Source organism: Thalassophryne amazonica, chromosome 16 (genome assembly GCF_902500255.1).
Source record: "Thalassophryne amazonica chromosome 16, fThaAma1.1, whole genome shotgun sequence".
In the NCBI taxonomy this organism is placed as follows: Eukaryota; Metazoa; Chordata; class Actinopteri; order Batrachoidiformes; family Batrachoididae; genus Thalassophryne; species Thalassophryne amazonica.
Window position 1 is genome coordinate 59,732,019 of NC_047118.1, and position 18,104 is coordinate 59,750,122.

Consider the following 18,104-nt stretch of genomic DNA (forward strand, 5'->3'; position numbering starts at 1 on the left):
GCTCGCTGTTTTGATGCGGAGGCAACCCGCAGGAGAGAAAAGTGAGAAAAATGTTAATGCCTGTTTGAGAAAAGTGTGTAGTGAGGGGTTTTTACACGAAGCAGGATTACATGAAGTAGGATTTGCATGAACGCCAGACCAAATCAAGCACCGGTGGAAGACGTGCACCCCTGTTTAGATGGGGATATTCCAAATGATACCAATGACCATGTATACAGGAGTAACTGTCTGCTTATGCATGTAAACGGGTTATTCCTAATGATTCAGAAACCGGAATATTGACCTTAACCCGAATATTAAAGGCATGTAAACGTAGTCCGTGAAAATTAAACATTCTTAAACAAAACAGTAATAACACCACACTCCTTTTGCACTCATCATAAGGTTAGGATACTGTGCCCTCCAAAAATATTGGAACACTTGGAATTTCACACATTTTAAATACAAGAAATACAAAAAATAAAGAATAAAAATTTCTAAAATTATCTTCCTCAAACTCAAACTGAAAGCAAATCTCTAAAACTTGATAAAAACCTGTAAATAATCAGTTTTATTGCCAGTTTTCTTTAGATAAGTCAGGGGATGAAAACATGAACATTTCCAAGTCACTGAATATGTCTTGGACTTTATTTACATCAATTATGAAGAAATACAAAAGTTTCTTTCACCAAAACATCAAATCTAGGTTTTCATCTCAAATGTACTTTCTGTCAAATTGTAGCTGAACTTTCAGGTCTTCTTTTAAGAAAATCCTCCTCTACACCACTTCATCAGGAAGCTGTATTTTATATTTTTAATTAATTCATATCACGTTGTAGAGATTTGCTTTCAGTTTGAGTTAAGGAAGATAATTTTAGAAAAAAAATGTATTTGAAATGGAATAAACAAATTAAAATGTGTGAAATACCAAGTGTTCCAATACTTTTGAGGGCAACTGAGAAACACTGAGGAGCAGCATCTTACATCTCATATATACTGCAGCAGATAAGAGAATATTTAGAGTGGAATTCTGCAAATAGTGATACAAGCATCACATTCGGCACAATCCATAGACGGGGTCATTGTATGTCAATTCAATTCAGACTATTCAGAACAACAAATCATCAAATTTGTTGTTCTGAATAGTCTGGGAATATCTGATTAAAATTTAAAGAAAATCTGAGACAAACTGCATGAGGCCCCTCAAATATTCATTGAATTGACATGGAATGACCCAGACATGAACTCTTTAAAAAAAAAAACACTGATTGGCTACTTGAATTTTCAATAGGCAGCCAGGTAGGGGTCAATTGAAGAATTACACAGGGGTCAAAATTAAAAGATGCTCCAATCATATAGAAAACTACACCACATTATTTGCCTGATCATAAAGATTCCAAAACATGTATAGTTTGGACTATCTGTGACTGAATATTATGGAGTTATGAGGTAAAAGTAGCAAGAATGGTGGCAAAGGTCAGTTTCAGTTTGTACAGGGGTCAAAAGTTAAAGTTGCTCCATTAATTTTGCTCCAGCTGTATTTATGCTGAATTTGATGCTTGTATCACCATTTGAACAATTGTTTCCGTTATCTGCTGCACTAATAAGCCACATGAACCAGCTGCTGTCTGTTAGCTTAAATGTATATAAGGCAACCCGAATTAAAGGAGAAATGCTGCTTTTAACAACCTGGACCTCATTTCTGGCATAAAATAGCGTCCTTTACTCACCAATATAAGTTTGGTGTCATTAGAAGTCCATCGTTCAAACGACGTGTTCAGTTCAAATCTGGAGCAAACCTTTTTCTTTTTCTAAGGTGGATTAGAACTTTTTGTGGTACACAGCACAACCTACTGGACAGGAGGAAACTAGCAGTCAATGTGACTCAGTGTTTCCCCACATCTCAACACAATATGTCATGTATGGAGTTATCAAGGAGTGATATAAAGTGAGTAACCCTTTTTGTGAAGGTATGTCTTTAGTTTTATACAAAATGGGGATGGATTTTGACATTTTCGATTTGATGTCAATGACATGTCAATCATCTGTGTCCAATCAGATTTCAGGGGAGTCCAGTGAAACCCCGGACTCCACTCTAGCTCCACCCATGCCAGGAAGTGTTCAACATTTCCTGTTTCACTGACTGAGAATTTGGCACTTCTTGTTTGAGTGTGAGCTTGCCACTGAGTTCCCGTGAGATTCCATGGGATCTCGTCTGTCAATCCGGGAAGTGTTTGACATTTGAACATTTCCTGTTTTACTGTGGATTTGAATTTTGGCACTTCCTGTTTAGGACGCCCTGTACCATGAGTGAGCTTCGCGCCACTGTGCGATGCGTCGCTCATATTAGCTAACATGTTTCAAGCATCTTTGAATTCTAGTTTTACAGCCTATGGCTCCAAAACCTAGAAAATGTGTATCTCATTGTCATTAAAATAAATTAATAAATAATTTTTAAAAATGATATTCCCAAGCAATAACAAAGCGGCTAAATTAACAACCTGCTGTGATTTGAAGTGCATATGTTTTTCAGTTAAATTTGACCGATTAAATTCTAGCAGGCCTTAAGCCTTCATGCTTAATGGATTAAATGAGACCAAGGGTAAAATATCAATATGCACGCTCATGTTCTCTCGACAAACTAATTACATCTGAATGCAATCAAAAGCTTTTCCTTGACATTTTCCACAAGCCAAACATTACAAACCAAATAGCTTAAAGTGTTAAAGTTGCAACACTGTGTCAGCAAATGTAAGTGATTTTCATGAAATTTAATGAAAGAGTTCAGTCTGGTCTGGAATGTAGAACCTGGGTATTTGAAGAGTTTCCTTCTGGTTGAATTAGATTCTAAGCAGGTGCTGTTCTCATGACACTAAATGGTTCATTAATAAATGCTCACACTGGGTGACAAAGGTATTATGACTAGATAAGCAATCAAAGCTAGGTGGGAAGTCAGCACTCAGTGGAGACCGTAGGACTGACTTGAAATTTCTTTGCTTGAATGAAAAGTTCTGAGCCTTTACTGACACGGACGCTGGTCTCAGTGCATTTGTCACAATTGAGATAGAAAATAGGTCAAAATGAAGCGATATGAACGAAATGCATCTCGTTCCCTTATCATACAGCAGTGAACCAGCTTCAGTGTGCAAGCCCGTAGAATACAAATCAGAAATCCAACAAAGAATGAGTCACATGACTGAATCCTTTTAGTGTAGCCAAAAGAAACAGCTCTATAAAATCGAGGCAGCTTGCATTGCTAATGTAGAAAATGACATAATAAAATGCATTAATCATACAATACAGATGTTACAAGGTGTTTTCCATCCATCCATTTTCTATTCCTGCATATGCCAAGTAAGGGTCATGGGGGGTGCGTGGGCTGGAGAAACTCATACTGGAAATAAATCAAAATTTCATCTAAAAAGAATCAGCCCAGTCTCACTGTTATTTTTCATGTTTCTGTCACAAGATGAGTCACATTTTCGTGATGCGGATTTTTATTTTGCAATTTCCAACCCTACCCCTTCCCCTAACCCTAATCATAACCCCCACCCGACATCACCTCGCATTTGATGATATTGTCACAAAATGAATTTGGCTTCCTGTCACTAAAAGCAACACATTTTGTTACACTATCACAACCTAATAGATTCATTCAATAGATTTTGGTGATGCCATCACGAAATGGCATGAGATTGGGTTGAAAAGAAAACAAATATAAAATGCTAATATTACCATAATATTAACATATTATTACCATGCTGTAATGTAAAGTGCTACCAATAAGGGATATATCTGGAATATTGTTTGCAAGAAAAAAATCTATAAAAAAAAATGTAAAGGTTTTTGTGCATTAAACAGGAGTATTAAAGGATTATTTGCCAAGCATATATTGAGTGAAACAATTTTATTTTTCAGACGTTTTTCATTTGTGATGGGAGAAAATATGGAAATAACATATTACAAAAAACAATCAAATGTATTTTTTCAGGTATATGGTTTTCAAACAAAGTGTTTGCTGGACAAAGAATGACAAATAATTACTTACTCATGGACTTGAAATGTGGTTTCCTCTTGTATAGAATCATGATTTTTGGAGCTCTGTCACTGTTCAGTTCCAGAGCAGCAAAACACACATAAAATTACATACAACTTTAAAAAGCTGGAGGACAAACACTGCCATCAGAGTCCAGTCTGTTCTTGTTCTTATAATAGTAATTATTACTATGATTATTGTTACTGAAAAGGTCAATGTATTTTAAAAGCCTCCTTTGAGAATTCCAACTAACATTGTTTAAAAGACAGAAAAATGTCAACATATTATTGAAAAAGGCTGCAATTTAATAAAAAGTGCGTTTTGGCTTACCTGTTCAATATATTAGCTACAGTAACAAAACTCTATGACAGTATTGCAAATAAAAAATATTTACAGAGTTGTCACAACTGCCTTTCACGTCAATATTGTTTGAATGTAGGAGAAATGTTCTAGTGATTATTATAAACTTCATGTAAAAGCATATGTCATCACCTGTAACAAAATTTTCAAAGCTTTTCTAAATGTTTATGCATTTTTTTCTGTTATTCTTCAGCAATTTAATAAAAACAAATCACAAAAGCAGGTTATCTTTGCTAATACTTAAAGGACATCCTCATATTATGCATGAAATTATGGATTGGTACTCCTGGACTCCCGCGGATCTCAAACATTGACCTGAAATCGATAGCTGATGTCAACGGGGGAAGCACCAGGCAAATGGTCTCTGAAGACGATCAATGGCACAGGCTGATTTGTGAGTCCTAAGAGAAGAAAAGACAAGTTACTATTCTATGTTGAGCAAAGCTTTATACCCCCATCACACATCAATCAATCAATTTCAATCAATCAATTTTTTTATATAGCGCCAAATCACAACAAACAGTTGCCCCAAGGCGCTTTATATTGTAAGGCAAGGCCATACAATAATTATGTAAAACCCCAACGGTCAAAACGACCCCCTGTGAGCAAGCACTTGGCTACAGTGGGAAGGAAAAACTCCCTTTTAACAGGAAGAAACCTCCAGCAGAACCAGGCTCAGGGAGGGGCAGTCTTCTGCTGGGACTGGTTGGGGCTGAGGGAGAGAACCATGAGAAAGACATGCTGTGGAGGGGAGCAGAGATCGATCACTAATGATTAAATGCAGAGTGGTGCATACAGAGCAAAAAGAGAAAGAAACAGTGCATCATGGGAACCCCCCAGCAGTCTACGTCTATAGCAGCATAACTAAGGGATGGTTCAGGGTCACCTGATCCAGCCCTAACTATAAGCTTTAGCAAAAAGGAAAGTTTTAAGCCTAATCTTAAAAGTAGAGAGGGTGTCTGTCTCCCTGATCTGAATTGGGAGCTGGTTCCACAGGAGAGGAGCCTGAAAGCTGAAGGCTCTGCCTCCCATTCTACTCTTACAAACCCTAGGAACTACAAGTAAGCCTGCAGTCTGAGAGCGAAGCGCTCTATTGGGGTGATATGGTACTACGAGGTCCCTAAGATAAGATGGGACCTGATTATTCAAAACCTTATAAGTAAGAAGAAGAATTTTAAATTCTATTCTAGAATTAACAGGAAGCCAATGAAGAGAGGCCAATATGGGTGAGATATGCTCTCTCCTTCTAGTCCCCGTCAGTACTCTAGCTGCAGCATTTTGAATTAACTGAAGGCTTTTTAGGGAACTTTTAGGACAACCTGATAATAATGAATTACAATAGTCCAGCCTAGAGGAAATAAATGCATGAATTAGTTTTTCAGCATCACTCTGAGACAAGACCTTTCTGATTTTAGAGATATTGCGTAAATGCAAAAAAGCAGTCCTACATATTTGTTTAATATGCGCTTTGAATGACATATCCTGATCAAAAATGACTCCAAGATTTCTCACAGTATTACTAGAGGTCAGGGTAATGCCATCCAGAGTAAGGATCTGGTTAGACACCATGTTTCTAAGATTTGTGGGGCCAAGTACAATAACTTCAGTTTTATCTGAGTTTAAAAGCAGGAAATTAGAGGTCATCCATGTCTTTATGTCTGTAAGACAATCCTGCAGTTTAGCTAATTGGTGTGTGTCCTCTGGCTTCATGGATAGATAAAGCTGGGTATCATCTGCGTAACAATGAAAATTTAAGCAATACCGTCTAATAATACTGCCTAAGGGAAGCATGTATAAAGTGAATAAAATTGGTCCTAGCACAGAACCTTGTGGAACTCCATAATTAACTTTAGTCTGTGAAGAAGATTCCCCATTTACATGAACAAATTGTAATCTATTAGACAAATATGATTCAAACCACCGCAGCGCAGTGCCTTTAATACCTATGGCATGCTCTAATCTCTGTAATAAAATTTTATGGTCAACAGTATCAAAAGCAGCACTGAGGTCTAACAGAACAAGCACAGAGATGAGTCCACTGTCCGAGGCCATAAGAAGATCATTTGTAACCTTCACTAATGCTGTTTCTGTACTATGATGAATTCTAAAACCTGACTGAAACTCTTCAAATAGACCATTCCTCTGCAGATGATCAGTTAGCTGTTTTACAACTACCCTTTCAAGAATTTTTGAGAGAAAAGGAAGGTTGGAGATTGGCCTATAATTAGCTAAGATAGCTGGGTCAAGTGATGGCTTTTTAAGTAATGGTTTAATTACTGCCACCTTAAAAGCCTGTGGTACATAGCCAACTAACAAAGATAGATTGATCATATTTAAGATCGAAGCATTAAATAATGGTAGGGCTTCCTTGAGCAGCCTGGTAGGAATGGGGTCTAATAAACATGTTGATGGTTTGGATGAAGTAACTAATGAAAATAACTCAGAACAATCGGAGAGAAAGAGTCTAACCAAATACCGGCATCACTGAAAGCAGCCAAAGATAACGATACGTCTTTGGGATGGTTATGAGTAATTTTTTCTCTAATAGTTAAAATTTTGTTAGCAAAGAAAGTCATGAAGTCATTACTAGTTAAAGTTAATGGAATACTCAGCTCAATAGAGCTCTGACTCTTTGTCAGCCTGGCTACAGTGCTGAAAAGAAACCTGGGGTTGTTCTTATTTCCTTCAATTAGTGATGAGTAGAAAGATGTCCTAGCTTTACGGAGGGCTTTTTTATAGAGCAACAGACTCTTTTTCCAGGCTAAGTGAAGATCTTCTAAATTAGTGAGACGCCATTTCCTCTCCAACTTACGGGTTATCTGCTTTAAGCTACGAGTTTGTGAGTTATACCACGGAGTCAGACACTTCTGATTTAAAGCTCTCTTTTTCAGAGGAGCTACAGCATCCAAAGTTGTCTTCAATGAGGATGTAAAACTATTGACGAGATACTCTATCTCCCTTACAGAGTTTAGGTAGCTACTCTGCACTGTGTTGGTATATGGCATTAGAGAACATAAAGAAGGAATCATATCCTTAAACCTAGTTACAGCGCTTTCTGAAAGACTTCTAGTGTAATGAAACTTATTCCCCACTGCTGGGTAGTCCATCAGAGTAAATGTAAATGTTATTAAGAAATGATCAGACAGAAGGGAGTTTTCAGGGAATACTGTTAAGTCTTCTATTTCCATACCATAAGTCAGAACAAGATCTAAGATATGATTAAAGTGGTGGGTGGACTCATTTACTTTTTGAGCAAAGCCAGTAGAGTCTAATAATAGATTAAATGCAGTGTTGAGGCTGTCATTCTCAGCATCTGTGTGGATGTTAAAATCGCCCACTATAATTATCTTATCTGAGCTAAGCACTAAGTCAGACAAAAGGTCTGAAAATTCACAGAGAAACTCACAGTAACGACCAGGTGGACGATAGATAATAACAAATAAAACTGGTTTTTGGGACTTCCAGTTTGGATGGACAAGACTAAGAGACAAGCTTTCAAATGAATTAAAGCTCTGTCTGGGTTTTTGATTAATTAATAAGCTGGAATGGAAGATTGCTGCTAATCCTCCGCCAAGGCCCGTGCTACGAGCATTCTGACAGTTAGTGTGACTCGGGGGTGTTGACTCATTTAAACTAACATATTCATCCTGCTGTAACCAGGTTTCTGTAAGGCAGAATAAATCAATATGTTGATCAATTATTATATCATTTACTAACAGGGACTTAGAAGAGAGAGACCTAATGTTTAACAGACCACATTTAACTGTTTTAGTCTGTGGTGCAGTTGAAGGTGCTATATTATTTTTTCTTTTTGAATTTTTATGCTTAAATAGATTTTTGCTGGTTATTGGTAGTCTGGGAGCAGGCACCGTCTCTACGGGGATGGGGTAATGAGGGGATGGCAGGGGGAGAGAAGCTGCAGAGAGGTGTGTAAGCCAGAATAGCCAGAATCACGCAGATTTGTTGATAACGCGTTGCGGATCAACTGTTTTTAGTGAGGACACACAGCAGCAGAGAGTTTTAAATAAGGGATGTAACTGTTTTTCAACTTGAAGCTGCTGCACAGCGGATATGGCTCTGTGCTCGCAGCTCGTTAAAAATGGCTGAAGTGGGCAGTTCAACTGAACCCCAATCTCTCCCTGCCCACAGGCTGGTTTTAATGTTGCGATCGACCCACAATACAAAAATAATAGTAACACAATGATTTGGAGGAGTAACTTTAATCTGATTACTGATTTGGAAAGATTAACGTGTTAGATTACTTGTTACTGAAAAAAGCCTTCAGATTAGAGTAACACGTTACGGGCATCACTGATTACCTGTGACTACTCTAATGTGTCGGGCTCGGCATCCATGCAAGTCTCCCAGGGGTTGCGTGGCATGTGGGGCATGGAGATGAGGAGCAGGGCGACTCCACTCAAGATAAGTAGGGTGAAGGAGGCGCAGGCACACGTGAAGGACCAGGAGTAGTAATATTCAATCCAGATGGTTTCGTCGCTGTCAATCATACGCTTGACAGACTGACGCATTACCTCGACAGAGATGATGATGCAAAGGCCTGAGGGCCAGAACAAGAAGAACAGTTTGTAATGGGCTGAAAAAATTTGTGCCTTTTAATCAGTGATATGTACAATACCATGTTATGATGCCAACATTATAAGTTTTTATCCCTCATGACTGTCACATGAGCAAGATATGACCTCTTTCAAATCTGCAGTGCAAACCTGAGTTAGAAGAATTGGTGGTGTAAAGGTTAGAGAAGCGGACTTGTGACCAGAAGATCATAGGTTCAATTCTGCAAGGTCAGCTCAGGTTTGATATCATGCCCTGCATTACGGTATCCACATCATCCATGTAGTCACCGCACTATGGAGAGTAACCACCGATCTGCCACAGCCAGGTGAGATGTAAACATGTTCCTAGTCTTCTACATTTGGAGAACATCTGGAGTGCTCAGTACCGAGAGTCCTGGATGCTGTCATTTCCTCGCCAGACAAGTAATATTCCTCATCTGAATCTCACTAGGTATCTGTTCATTTGACATAAAGTCATTCCAGCGATACCCAAGGGTCCTCGAAGACACCTAGCACTAGAGATCTCATGACTTCATAAGCTCTTCTTGATCTCAAAGGCAGATGACCCAAAAACATGAATGTCACCACTGAGATAAGTGAATATCTCAACAGGTTCAAATTTTTTTGCCACATACAGATGGACTTGTCATGGCTTAGACCAGGAGGTCATTAAAAGCCTGATCCAGGGCAGTTGCAAACCCAGACACTCAGATTATTCCTCATTCAGGAAGACCTGAGTGAGGAATATTCACAAGACTCACAATACTCACAAGACCTGCAATCAGGATGTCTGTGGATTCCACAAAAATCACAGCATTGTCAGCAAAGTCAAGATCAGAAAATGTTTCCTTGCCAACAAGAGTACCAAAGCTGCTGGTTTCCACAACCCTTCCCAACACTCTAACACCCATTCAGTGTTTTCAATTCCTGTCTAGAGAAGAAAATCACCAAGGCGCCCTTTAGCAAGATACTTAATTCCTGATATACCTGATGAACATCCCCTTTTCTACTTTTTTTTTTTTTTACTAATAGCCCAATTTCATAGCCTTAAGATTGTGCATATCATGAATGCTTGGTCTTGTTGGATTTGTGAGAACTACTGAATCTACTGGTACCTTGTTTCCCATGTAACAATAAGAGATATACTCAAAACCTGGATTAATCTTTTTAGTCACATAGCACTACTATTATTCTGAACACTACTGTACCTTGTGTGGGAGTTTCTTTGTAAAGCACTTTGAGTGTCTGCATCAGACTGAAAAATGTAATAGAAATACCATCCATTTACCCAGACTTGCTACCTTGTCTGTCCTTGGGCAAAACACTTCATCTACATTGTATCAGTCCAACCAGCTGTAAAAGGGCACCAGCCTTGGCCGGGGAACTAACCTGCAATGGATTGACATTTTGTCCAGGGAGAGACTCACATCTGCTCCACATTCTGCAATCTGGGGACCTGCACCAGCAGCATTGGTGCCTATCTTGACATTATTATTATACTGGATGAATACAAACACCTGAGAGTGAAGGACTGTTCTGGCTGGCATTGTTCAAAGGGCGAGATAAAGATATTACCAAAGATGTGAACCGGTTCTTGCTTTGAGTCTTAACTGACCTGCAAAGGCAAAGAACATTCCAGCAGGACGGAGCAGATAGTCTCTTCCCTTCCCGAAGGAGAAGATGACACAGAGTGTGCCCAGGATCATGAAGAATAAGCTGAAGATGGCGATGGCTGCTGCTGAGATGTTGTATTCTGTGGATAGAGAAGTGAATAAAGGATGAGAGAAGGACATAGCAACAATGACAATAATCAATGATGAGAATAATCAGAAGAAACGGTAAGAAACCAGAGAAAGAGTGAATAAAGAAGAGAGATGGTATGGGTGAGAACAGAAGGAAACATTACACTAGTATCATTTACATAAAGACTGTTTCGTTATTGCACTCAGGCAAGTTATGATACCAATAATTAGCCTTTAAATTTGTCTCACTTATAAAACAACAGTCATTCATCCAAAGTGAGGATAATACCATTTGCATGCCTGATAAGATGCTGCGGGCTCATAACAAGAAGATTAGAACATGTCTGTGTTCCAGCCAGAATCCCCTCCTGCCTGTATGTGGGATAAAGATAATCTCATCATTCTTCCTCGCTAACTCTCCAGCTGTGATAGAAATGATCCTTGGAGTATCTTTTACCATTCCAGCAGCCCAACAGTGGAAAAACAACACATGCAAAATAACGTCACAACGTGTAATTTAGATGATGCCTGAGCGTGCCTGTGCTGCTCAGCCCTGAGCACTCTGGTCCTGTATCACAGCAACTCAACACATTTCTAGGTTCTTTAAATTCAATAAATAAATATTTTTTATTACGATTTCTTACCTTGTAGTCATTAAAGTTTCTCCTCATGTGTTTCCACATGTTTTTCCTATGTTTCCACATGTGATTTGTGTGTTTCCTGTATCCCTCATGTGTTTTGTTGTGTGTTTCCTGTGTATTTTCTCATGCATTTCCTGTATGCCTCCTGTGTGTTTCCTTTGTGTTTCTGTGTATTTTCTCATGCATTTTCTGCATGTCTCCTTATGTGTTTCTTGGCTATTTTCTGTATGTTTCCCCTGTTTCCTCTGTGTTACCTATATGATTTGAATGTACCTTCTCCTGTTTGTGTGTTTCCTGTGTATTTTCTCATGCATTTCCTGAAAGTCTCCTGTGTTTCATTTGTGTTTCCTGGATATTTTCTGTATGTTTCCACTCTGTTTCCTGTGTATTTCCTCGTGTGTTCCCTGTATGATTTGTATGTGCTTTCTCCTGTTTATTTGTGTGCTTCCCTTCTGTTTCCTGTGCATTTCCTTGTATATTTCCTGCATGTTTGCTTGTATATTTTCTCTATGCTTCTCCTGTTTCCTGTGTTTTTCCTTGTTTCCTGTGCCTGTCCCCTGTATCTTGTGTGTTCCCTTGTATATTTCCTGTGTATTTCCTTGTATATTTCCTGTGTAGTTCCCCTCCATTTCTTGTGTATTTCCTTGTATATTTTCTGTTTCCTGTGTAAGTCCTTATTTGTTTCTGCATGTGTTTCAACTTGAGTTTCCTTTATTTCATGCATGTATTCAGAAGATGTATGTCTTTCAGTGAGAACATCACATACTGAAGAAGATGAAAGAGTGAAAATAAAGACATTCTTCAAGATTTTCTGTTTGAATATAAATTTGTGATTAAATGATTATTAACCGACCGACTCCGTGTACCGACTGCTAATGCTCAGTCCATACTGACAACACGTTGGCCTAATATATGGCTATTACATATACGGGATCTATTAGAAAAGTATCCGACCTTATTTTTTTTTTTTAAAAAACCATATGGATTTGAATCACGTGCGATTACATCAGCCAAGCTTGAACCCTCGTGGGCATGCGAGAGTTTTTTCACGCCTGTCGGTGACGTCATTCGCCTGTGAGTACGCCTTGTGGGAGGAGTGGTCCAGCCCCCTTGTCGGAATTCCTTTGTCTGAGAAGTTGCTGAGAGACTGGCGCTGTGCTTCATCAAAATTTTTTCAAAAACTGTGAGGCACATCCGAGTGGACACCATTCGAGAAATTCAGCTGGTTTTCGGTGAAAATTTTAACGGCTGATGAGAGATTTTGGATTGTTTCTATCGCTGTAAGGACTTCCCACGGAGTGGGACGTCGCGCAGCGCTCCGAGGCGACGTCGTCATCCTGTTTCAAGCTGAAAACCTCCAAATTTAAGCCTTTGTTGACCCAGGACGTCGCGAGGGAACAGAGAACTTTCAGAAGAGGTCGGAATCAGCAGTTTATCCGGACAGTCCACTGTTAAAGGAGATTTTTTAAATGAAAGACGTGCGGACGGATTGGCGCGCCCGCCACAGGAAAAACACCTCCGTGTTGATAACCATTTGTAAAATCCAGGCGGCTTTTGGTGGCTTTCAGTTGAGTGAGTAACTGAGAAATTGTTTAACAGCAGGGCATGTTCCAACTTGTCCTTAAGGCTTCCAACAGAGGTGTTTTTCCTGTGGCGGGCGCGCCGCGCCGGCTGCGAGCCGACGCGCGGACCAGTCCGCACATCTTTCATTAAAAAAATCTCCTTTAACAGTGGAATGTCCAGATAAACTGCTGATTCTGACCTCTTCTGAAAGTTCTCTGTTCTCTCACGACGTCCTGGGTCAACAGAGGCTTAGATTTGGAGGTTTTCAGCTTGAAACAGGATGACGACGTCGCCTCGGAGCACTGAGCGATGTCCCGCTCCATGGGAAGTCCTTACAGCGATAGAAACAATCCAAAATCTCTCATCAGCTGTTAAAATTTTCACCGAAAACCAGCTGAATTTCTCGAATGGTGTCCACTCAGATGTGCCTCACAGTTTTTGAAAAAATTTTGATGAAGCACAGCGCCAGTCTCTCAGCAACTTCTCAGACAATGAAAATCCGACTCCTCCCACAAGGCGTGCTCACAAGCGAATGACGTCACCGACAGGCGTGGAAAAACTCACGCATGCGCACGAAGGTTCAAGCTTGGCTGACATAAAAACATATGAATCAAATCCATATAGTTTTTTAAAAAAATAAAACGGTCGGTTTCTTTTCTAATAGACCTCGTATATATATATATATATAAACACGCAAACGTACGGTATTGCTCAAATATGAAAGCTGCTGATGGCTCGTAGTCGGACGTCTTCACATCACGTCCATGAAGAACTTGCTAACAGATGGTCTAGTTGTTAGCTGGTAAGCTTTCAATCTGTGTATTTTTTCAGATGCTGTTTAGATATTTATGGAGTATGTTTATGTCCGACTTGGATTTTCTAATCGTAATTTTTTGCTTTCTGGTTAGTAAAGAAAATACACGTTGTGGACCCATTGTCATGGAAACCGGTCCGGATATGGGAAAATATCTGACCGGTAGTCAGCCAATCAGCGCGCGCATAGCGTTGCAGCCACAGAACACTTCTATCAGTTTGAAACTTTTTTACAATCCTCTATATTGTCTTTCTGTCTGGAGCTTTTCTAACTGCAAAATGGCATTGATATTGTCGTTGGACTTGCACGATTGACTTGGTCTCAAAGTAGAATTCCACCAGGTTCCCTTTTTGCTCCATTGTAAGTGGCATCCTCATTGGATTAGTCTGAAACTACATCAGAAGAAATTCCCTACATATATATTGATGTCTGAAAAAAAAAGAAAGAATTCAGATAAGCCGCTGCAGAACTACAGTCAAATGATTTTGTGGCACTTTTTGAGGACACCCTGTATAACACACAGCTGGGCAAAACAGTTTAGGCACTTGCGTATAGAGTAAGAACAATTTCAAATATACATTGTATATTTCTAACATTTACAATGTGACAAAAATGACATAAAAACCCAGTTGAAACAGTTCTACAAACATACATGCACAGTTGACAGTGCATGTCAAAGTACAAACCAAGTATTCATGCTTGGTTTGTACTCTGACATGCACTGTCAATGGAATTGTCTGTAGACCTCTGAGACAGGGTTGTCTCGAGGCACAAATCTGAGGAAGGGTACAGAAACATTTCTGTTGCTTTGAAGGTCTCAATGAGCACAGTGGCCTCCATCATCCGTAAATGTAAGAAGTTCAGATCCACCAGGACTCTTCCTGGAGCTTGCCACCTGTCTAAACTGAGCAGTCGGGGGAGAAGGGCCTTAGTCAGGGAGGAGACCAAGAACCCAGTGGTCACTCAGTCAGAGCTCCAACATTCCTCTGTGGAGAGAGGAGAACCTCCCAGAAAGGCAACCATCTCTGCAGCAAACCACCAATCAGGTCTGTATGGTAGAGTGGCCAGACGGAAGCCACTCGCAAAAGGCACATGGCAGCCCACCTGGAGTTTGCCAAAAGGCACCTGAAGGACTCTCAGGCCACGAGAAACAAAATTCTCTGATCTGATGAGACAAAGATTGAACTCTTTGGTGTGAACATCAGGCTTGCACCAGCTTGTGGCATCATATTAAGGAAGACTTGAGGCTGTAATTGCTGCCAAAGATGCATCAACAAAGTATTAAGCAAAGGGTGTGAATACTTTTATACACAAACTTCTTAGTTTTTATTTTTAATAAATTTGCAAAAAAAACAAAAAAAAACTTTTTTCATGTTGTCATTATGGGGTGTTGTGAATAGAATTTTCAGGAAAAAAATAATTTATCCATTTTGGAATAAGCCTGTAACATAACAAAATGTGGAAAAAGTGGAGCACTGTGAACACTTTCCAGATGTGCTGTACTGAACTGAGTTTCATTAAACAACAGTGTGATCTCTTTTACAGCAAACACCTGAGTGGATAAGGAAAGGGCCTGCTAGTATGTACAGCTGGTATGAATCCTGCTGATGTCTGTTTGATGCCAGTCTGTGTCCTTGGACAAAACAATCTGCCCACAGTCCAGACTATACCCTAATGGTTTATGACCTAGGCTAGATTATACCCTGGGTATTTTATGGCCTAGGCCAATTCATAACCTGTGGCCAGGGAAGTAACCTGCATCAGATTGGTGTCTGTCCACCTGAAGTCACTCTCATCTGCTTCACACTAAGGACTCTGGAGACTCAAGTCCTATAAAGGACTTACTTTTGAAAGGAAAAGTCAAATATTGATTCCCCCCCCCCACACACACACCTTTGAGCATCAGTATATATCCATTTGTATCTGTCATGCTGTTAGTTTTGTGAATCAGTGGGTTGAAGGTTTTCCTTTTTTTTTTTTTTTTTTTACATTTTCTGCCTGCAGGGTGCGAATTGTGACTTATTTTATATCCTTGCCAAATTGCTCAAAAATTAATAAGTAAAGTTTCATGAAACTTGGTGGGAATGTTGTTTCTTATGAGACAAAGCACCTAATAAAAAGTGTTTAACGATCCCAATCTGGATCCAGCAATTATTTTTCTCATTTTATCATTAACTCTGTAATTACAGCACATATTTCATTCACTTCGGGCAACATGTGGCATAACCGATTGTTTGCACATGCCAGCTGATCTGGAGCCTGAGCTCCACATGTGAACAGACCTGAGCACTCTATTGGAGCTGCTCTAGTTTCTTTTAATTTCCCTGATCTACTGAAGAATGTTTCAGCAGCACAAACCTTTCTGGGTCTTGACTTCAAATACTTCTGCCTCTTCCCCCGACGTAAAGTGTTTGAAGTAGGAACAGTTTTTTGCTGCAGAGTAGCACAGAGAGGGAAGAAAGATCAGAGAGGGAAATTAAAACAGACTGCAGAAGAAACAGGTGGCACAGTTTATATGTGTGCACGTACATCTGCATTATTAATGACTGTGCAAGTCAAACGTCTGTATGGTTCTCATTCGGAAGCCAAGAAGAATGAACCACAAACAACACGGAGAGCTGCAACACAAGTCTGGGAAATAACCTACTTTACAACATCCAAAAAATATCTTACAACATGAAAGGTGCTTTGAAAATATCACAATCTACCCCAAAACAAGAACAGCGACGAACCACGTAGTTTAATTCTCTGTTATTCAGTGATAGTGTAACTTATGATTCTGTGTGACTTTGACATTGACTCAACTCTGTCCACAGCTGAACCACTTTATCCTTCACAAACACACAACCTTTCCACTATGTTTAGCTCTTATTGGCTCCAAACAGTTTGATGAAATGGTTTGGTTTCAAGATCACCCAAGGTTAAAGGTCATGTGACTAATATACAGATGATATATGATTAGTGTTTAACAGTAACCATACAGATGTTACCCAGCTTTACCCAACTCAGACAACTGCAGTCATTCTATTATTAAATAATCTGACCTTAGCCTGGCTGTGATCTTGACTTTTAACAGATTTTTCTCAAAATCAAATCACTTTATCCAAATATGGTCCAAATCAGATTAGAACTCTTTGGGTTATTTTGTCCAGACACTAACAGACACACAGGGCTGAAAACAATACTCCTGCACACTTTACCTCAATTAATAGAATCTATTCCAAAATAAGCCCAGGTTGTTTATCAAATATCAGAAACGCTAGCTGTTTTAATATGAATTATTGTGAAATTTTTTAAAAAGTGATTTTCTATTCCAGTTTAAAGTATCCAGCACATTTTGAAAAAGCATGTCATCGTTCATGGGGAGGCTGGGCACAGCAGGACGTATAGCACTATACAGACTCACAAGCAGGTGATTTGACAAAAAAAGGCTTTATCGTTGATCAGGCATGGGTTCAGTACACAGAAAGGCAGTCAACATGGCAAAAGTACAGACTGAAGGTAAGAAGAGGCATCGTCAAAAACAGCCTGGGTTCAGGAGCACGGCAAACAGTAATACAGAGGCTGAGACAAAAGGCAAGGTCAAGGAAAAACAAGCACAATCGGCAGCAAGGAACAATGGCAAGATAACAAGGAACTAAAGCAAGAGATTTGGAATGGAGATAGCAACATCAACAAACTAGCAACAGCAAAAAGAACTCACAAGGCTGAAATACATGGCGGATAATTAGGCAGTAATGGGAAACAGGTGTGGTGAGCTGGCAGGCGGAGGATGTGGACAAACAAAGATGAGAGACAAGGCAAGAGAGTGAAGTGACAAGTGGGCGAGGAGAATACAAACAAAATGGGGTGCAGCCAACAGGAATTAGGAAGTACTGGTGAGGGGCAATGGAGTGTAGTGATCAGAGGGTGTGACAGTGATACAAATGAAACTGGGCGTGAAACATGAGAACAAAGATTAGGAGGGACAGACAAGGGAGTGCAGTGACAGCAGAGACATAACCAGAAACCAGAAACTAACAATACTAAAATATCCAGGCCGAGAAGAACAAAAAACTCAAAGCAGAATGGAATCTAAACATGAAAAGTTTAATACTAGACAATAAATAGAAAAGACAGAAAAGAAAGCAACAAGAAAATCAAAGGCTGAAACTAGAATGAAACTGATATGTGTCAAGGCTGTAAAACACAAAAAATTCAACCAAAGGCTGCAGTGATAAACGTGCCAAATAAAACCTGTGACAAAAAGCAATCATGAAACAAAAATAAAAGACAGTGGATCAAAGACTAAGCTAAACAAGAATGGCACTAAACATGTGGCTGTGTGAAGAACAGAAACAACAAGCTGTGACAAAAGTAAAATAAACAGATGATCAAAAAAGCAGACAAAAGAAA

At 39.4% G+C, this 18,104-nt stretch overlaps 1 protein-coding gene and 1 long non-coding RNA gene across 2 annotated transcripts in view; one reads left to right on the top strand and one right to left on the bottom strand.

Moving 5' to 3' along the window:
* The first annotated feature begins 1,866 nt into the window (after positions 1 to 1,866).
* LOC117527250 lies at positions 1,867 to 16,230 on the top strand. Its single transcript, XR_004565478.1, has 3 exons — positions 1,867 to 2,004; positions 8,798 to 8,801; positions 16,220 to 16,230. It is a non-coding gene; the product is annotated as an uncharacterized LOC117527250 (long non-coding RNA).
* cacng1b (calcium channel, voltage-dependent, gamma subunit 1b) overlaps positions 3,931 to 18,104 on the bottom strand; it is a 40,233-nt gene continuing 26,059 nt past the window's right edge. Inside the window, exons 2-5 of the mRNA XM_034189478.1 lie at positions 16,068 to 16,142; positions 10,565 to 10,702; positions 8,695 to 8,933; positions 3,931 to 4,776 (exon numbers count right to left, since the gene is read on the bottom strand). Of these exons, the coding sequence (XP_034045369.1) occupies positions 8,701 to 8,933; positions 10,565 to 10,702; positions 16,068 to 16,142 (446 nt within the window). The 3' untranslated portion in view covers positions 3,931 to 4,776; positions 8,695 to 8,700. The remainder of the gene's footprint in view (positions 4,777 to 8,694; positions 8,934 to 10,564; positions 10,703 to 16,067; positions 16,143 to 18,104) is intronic.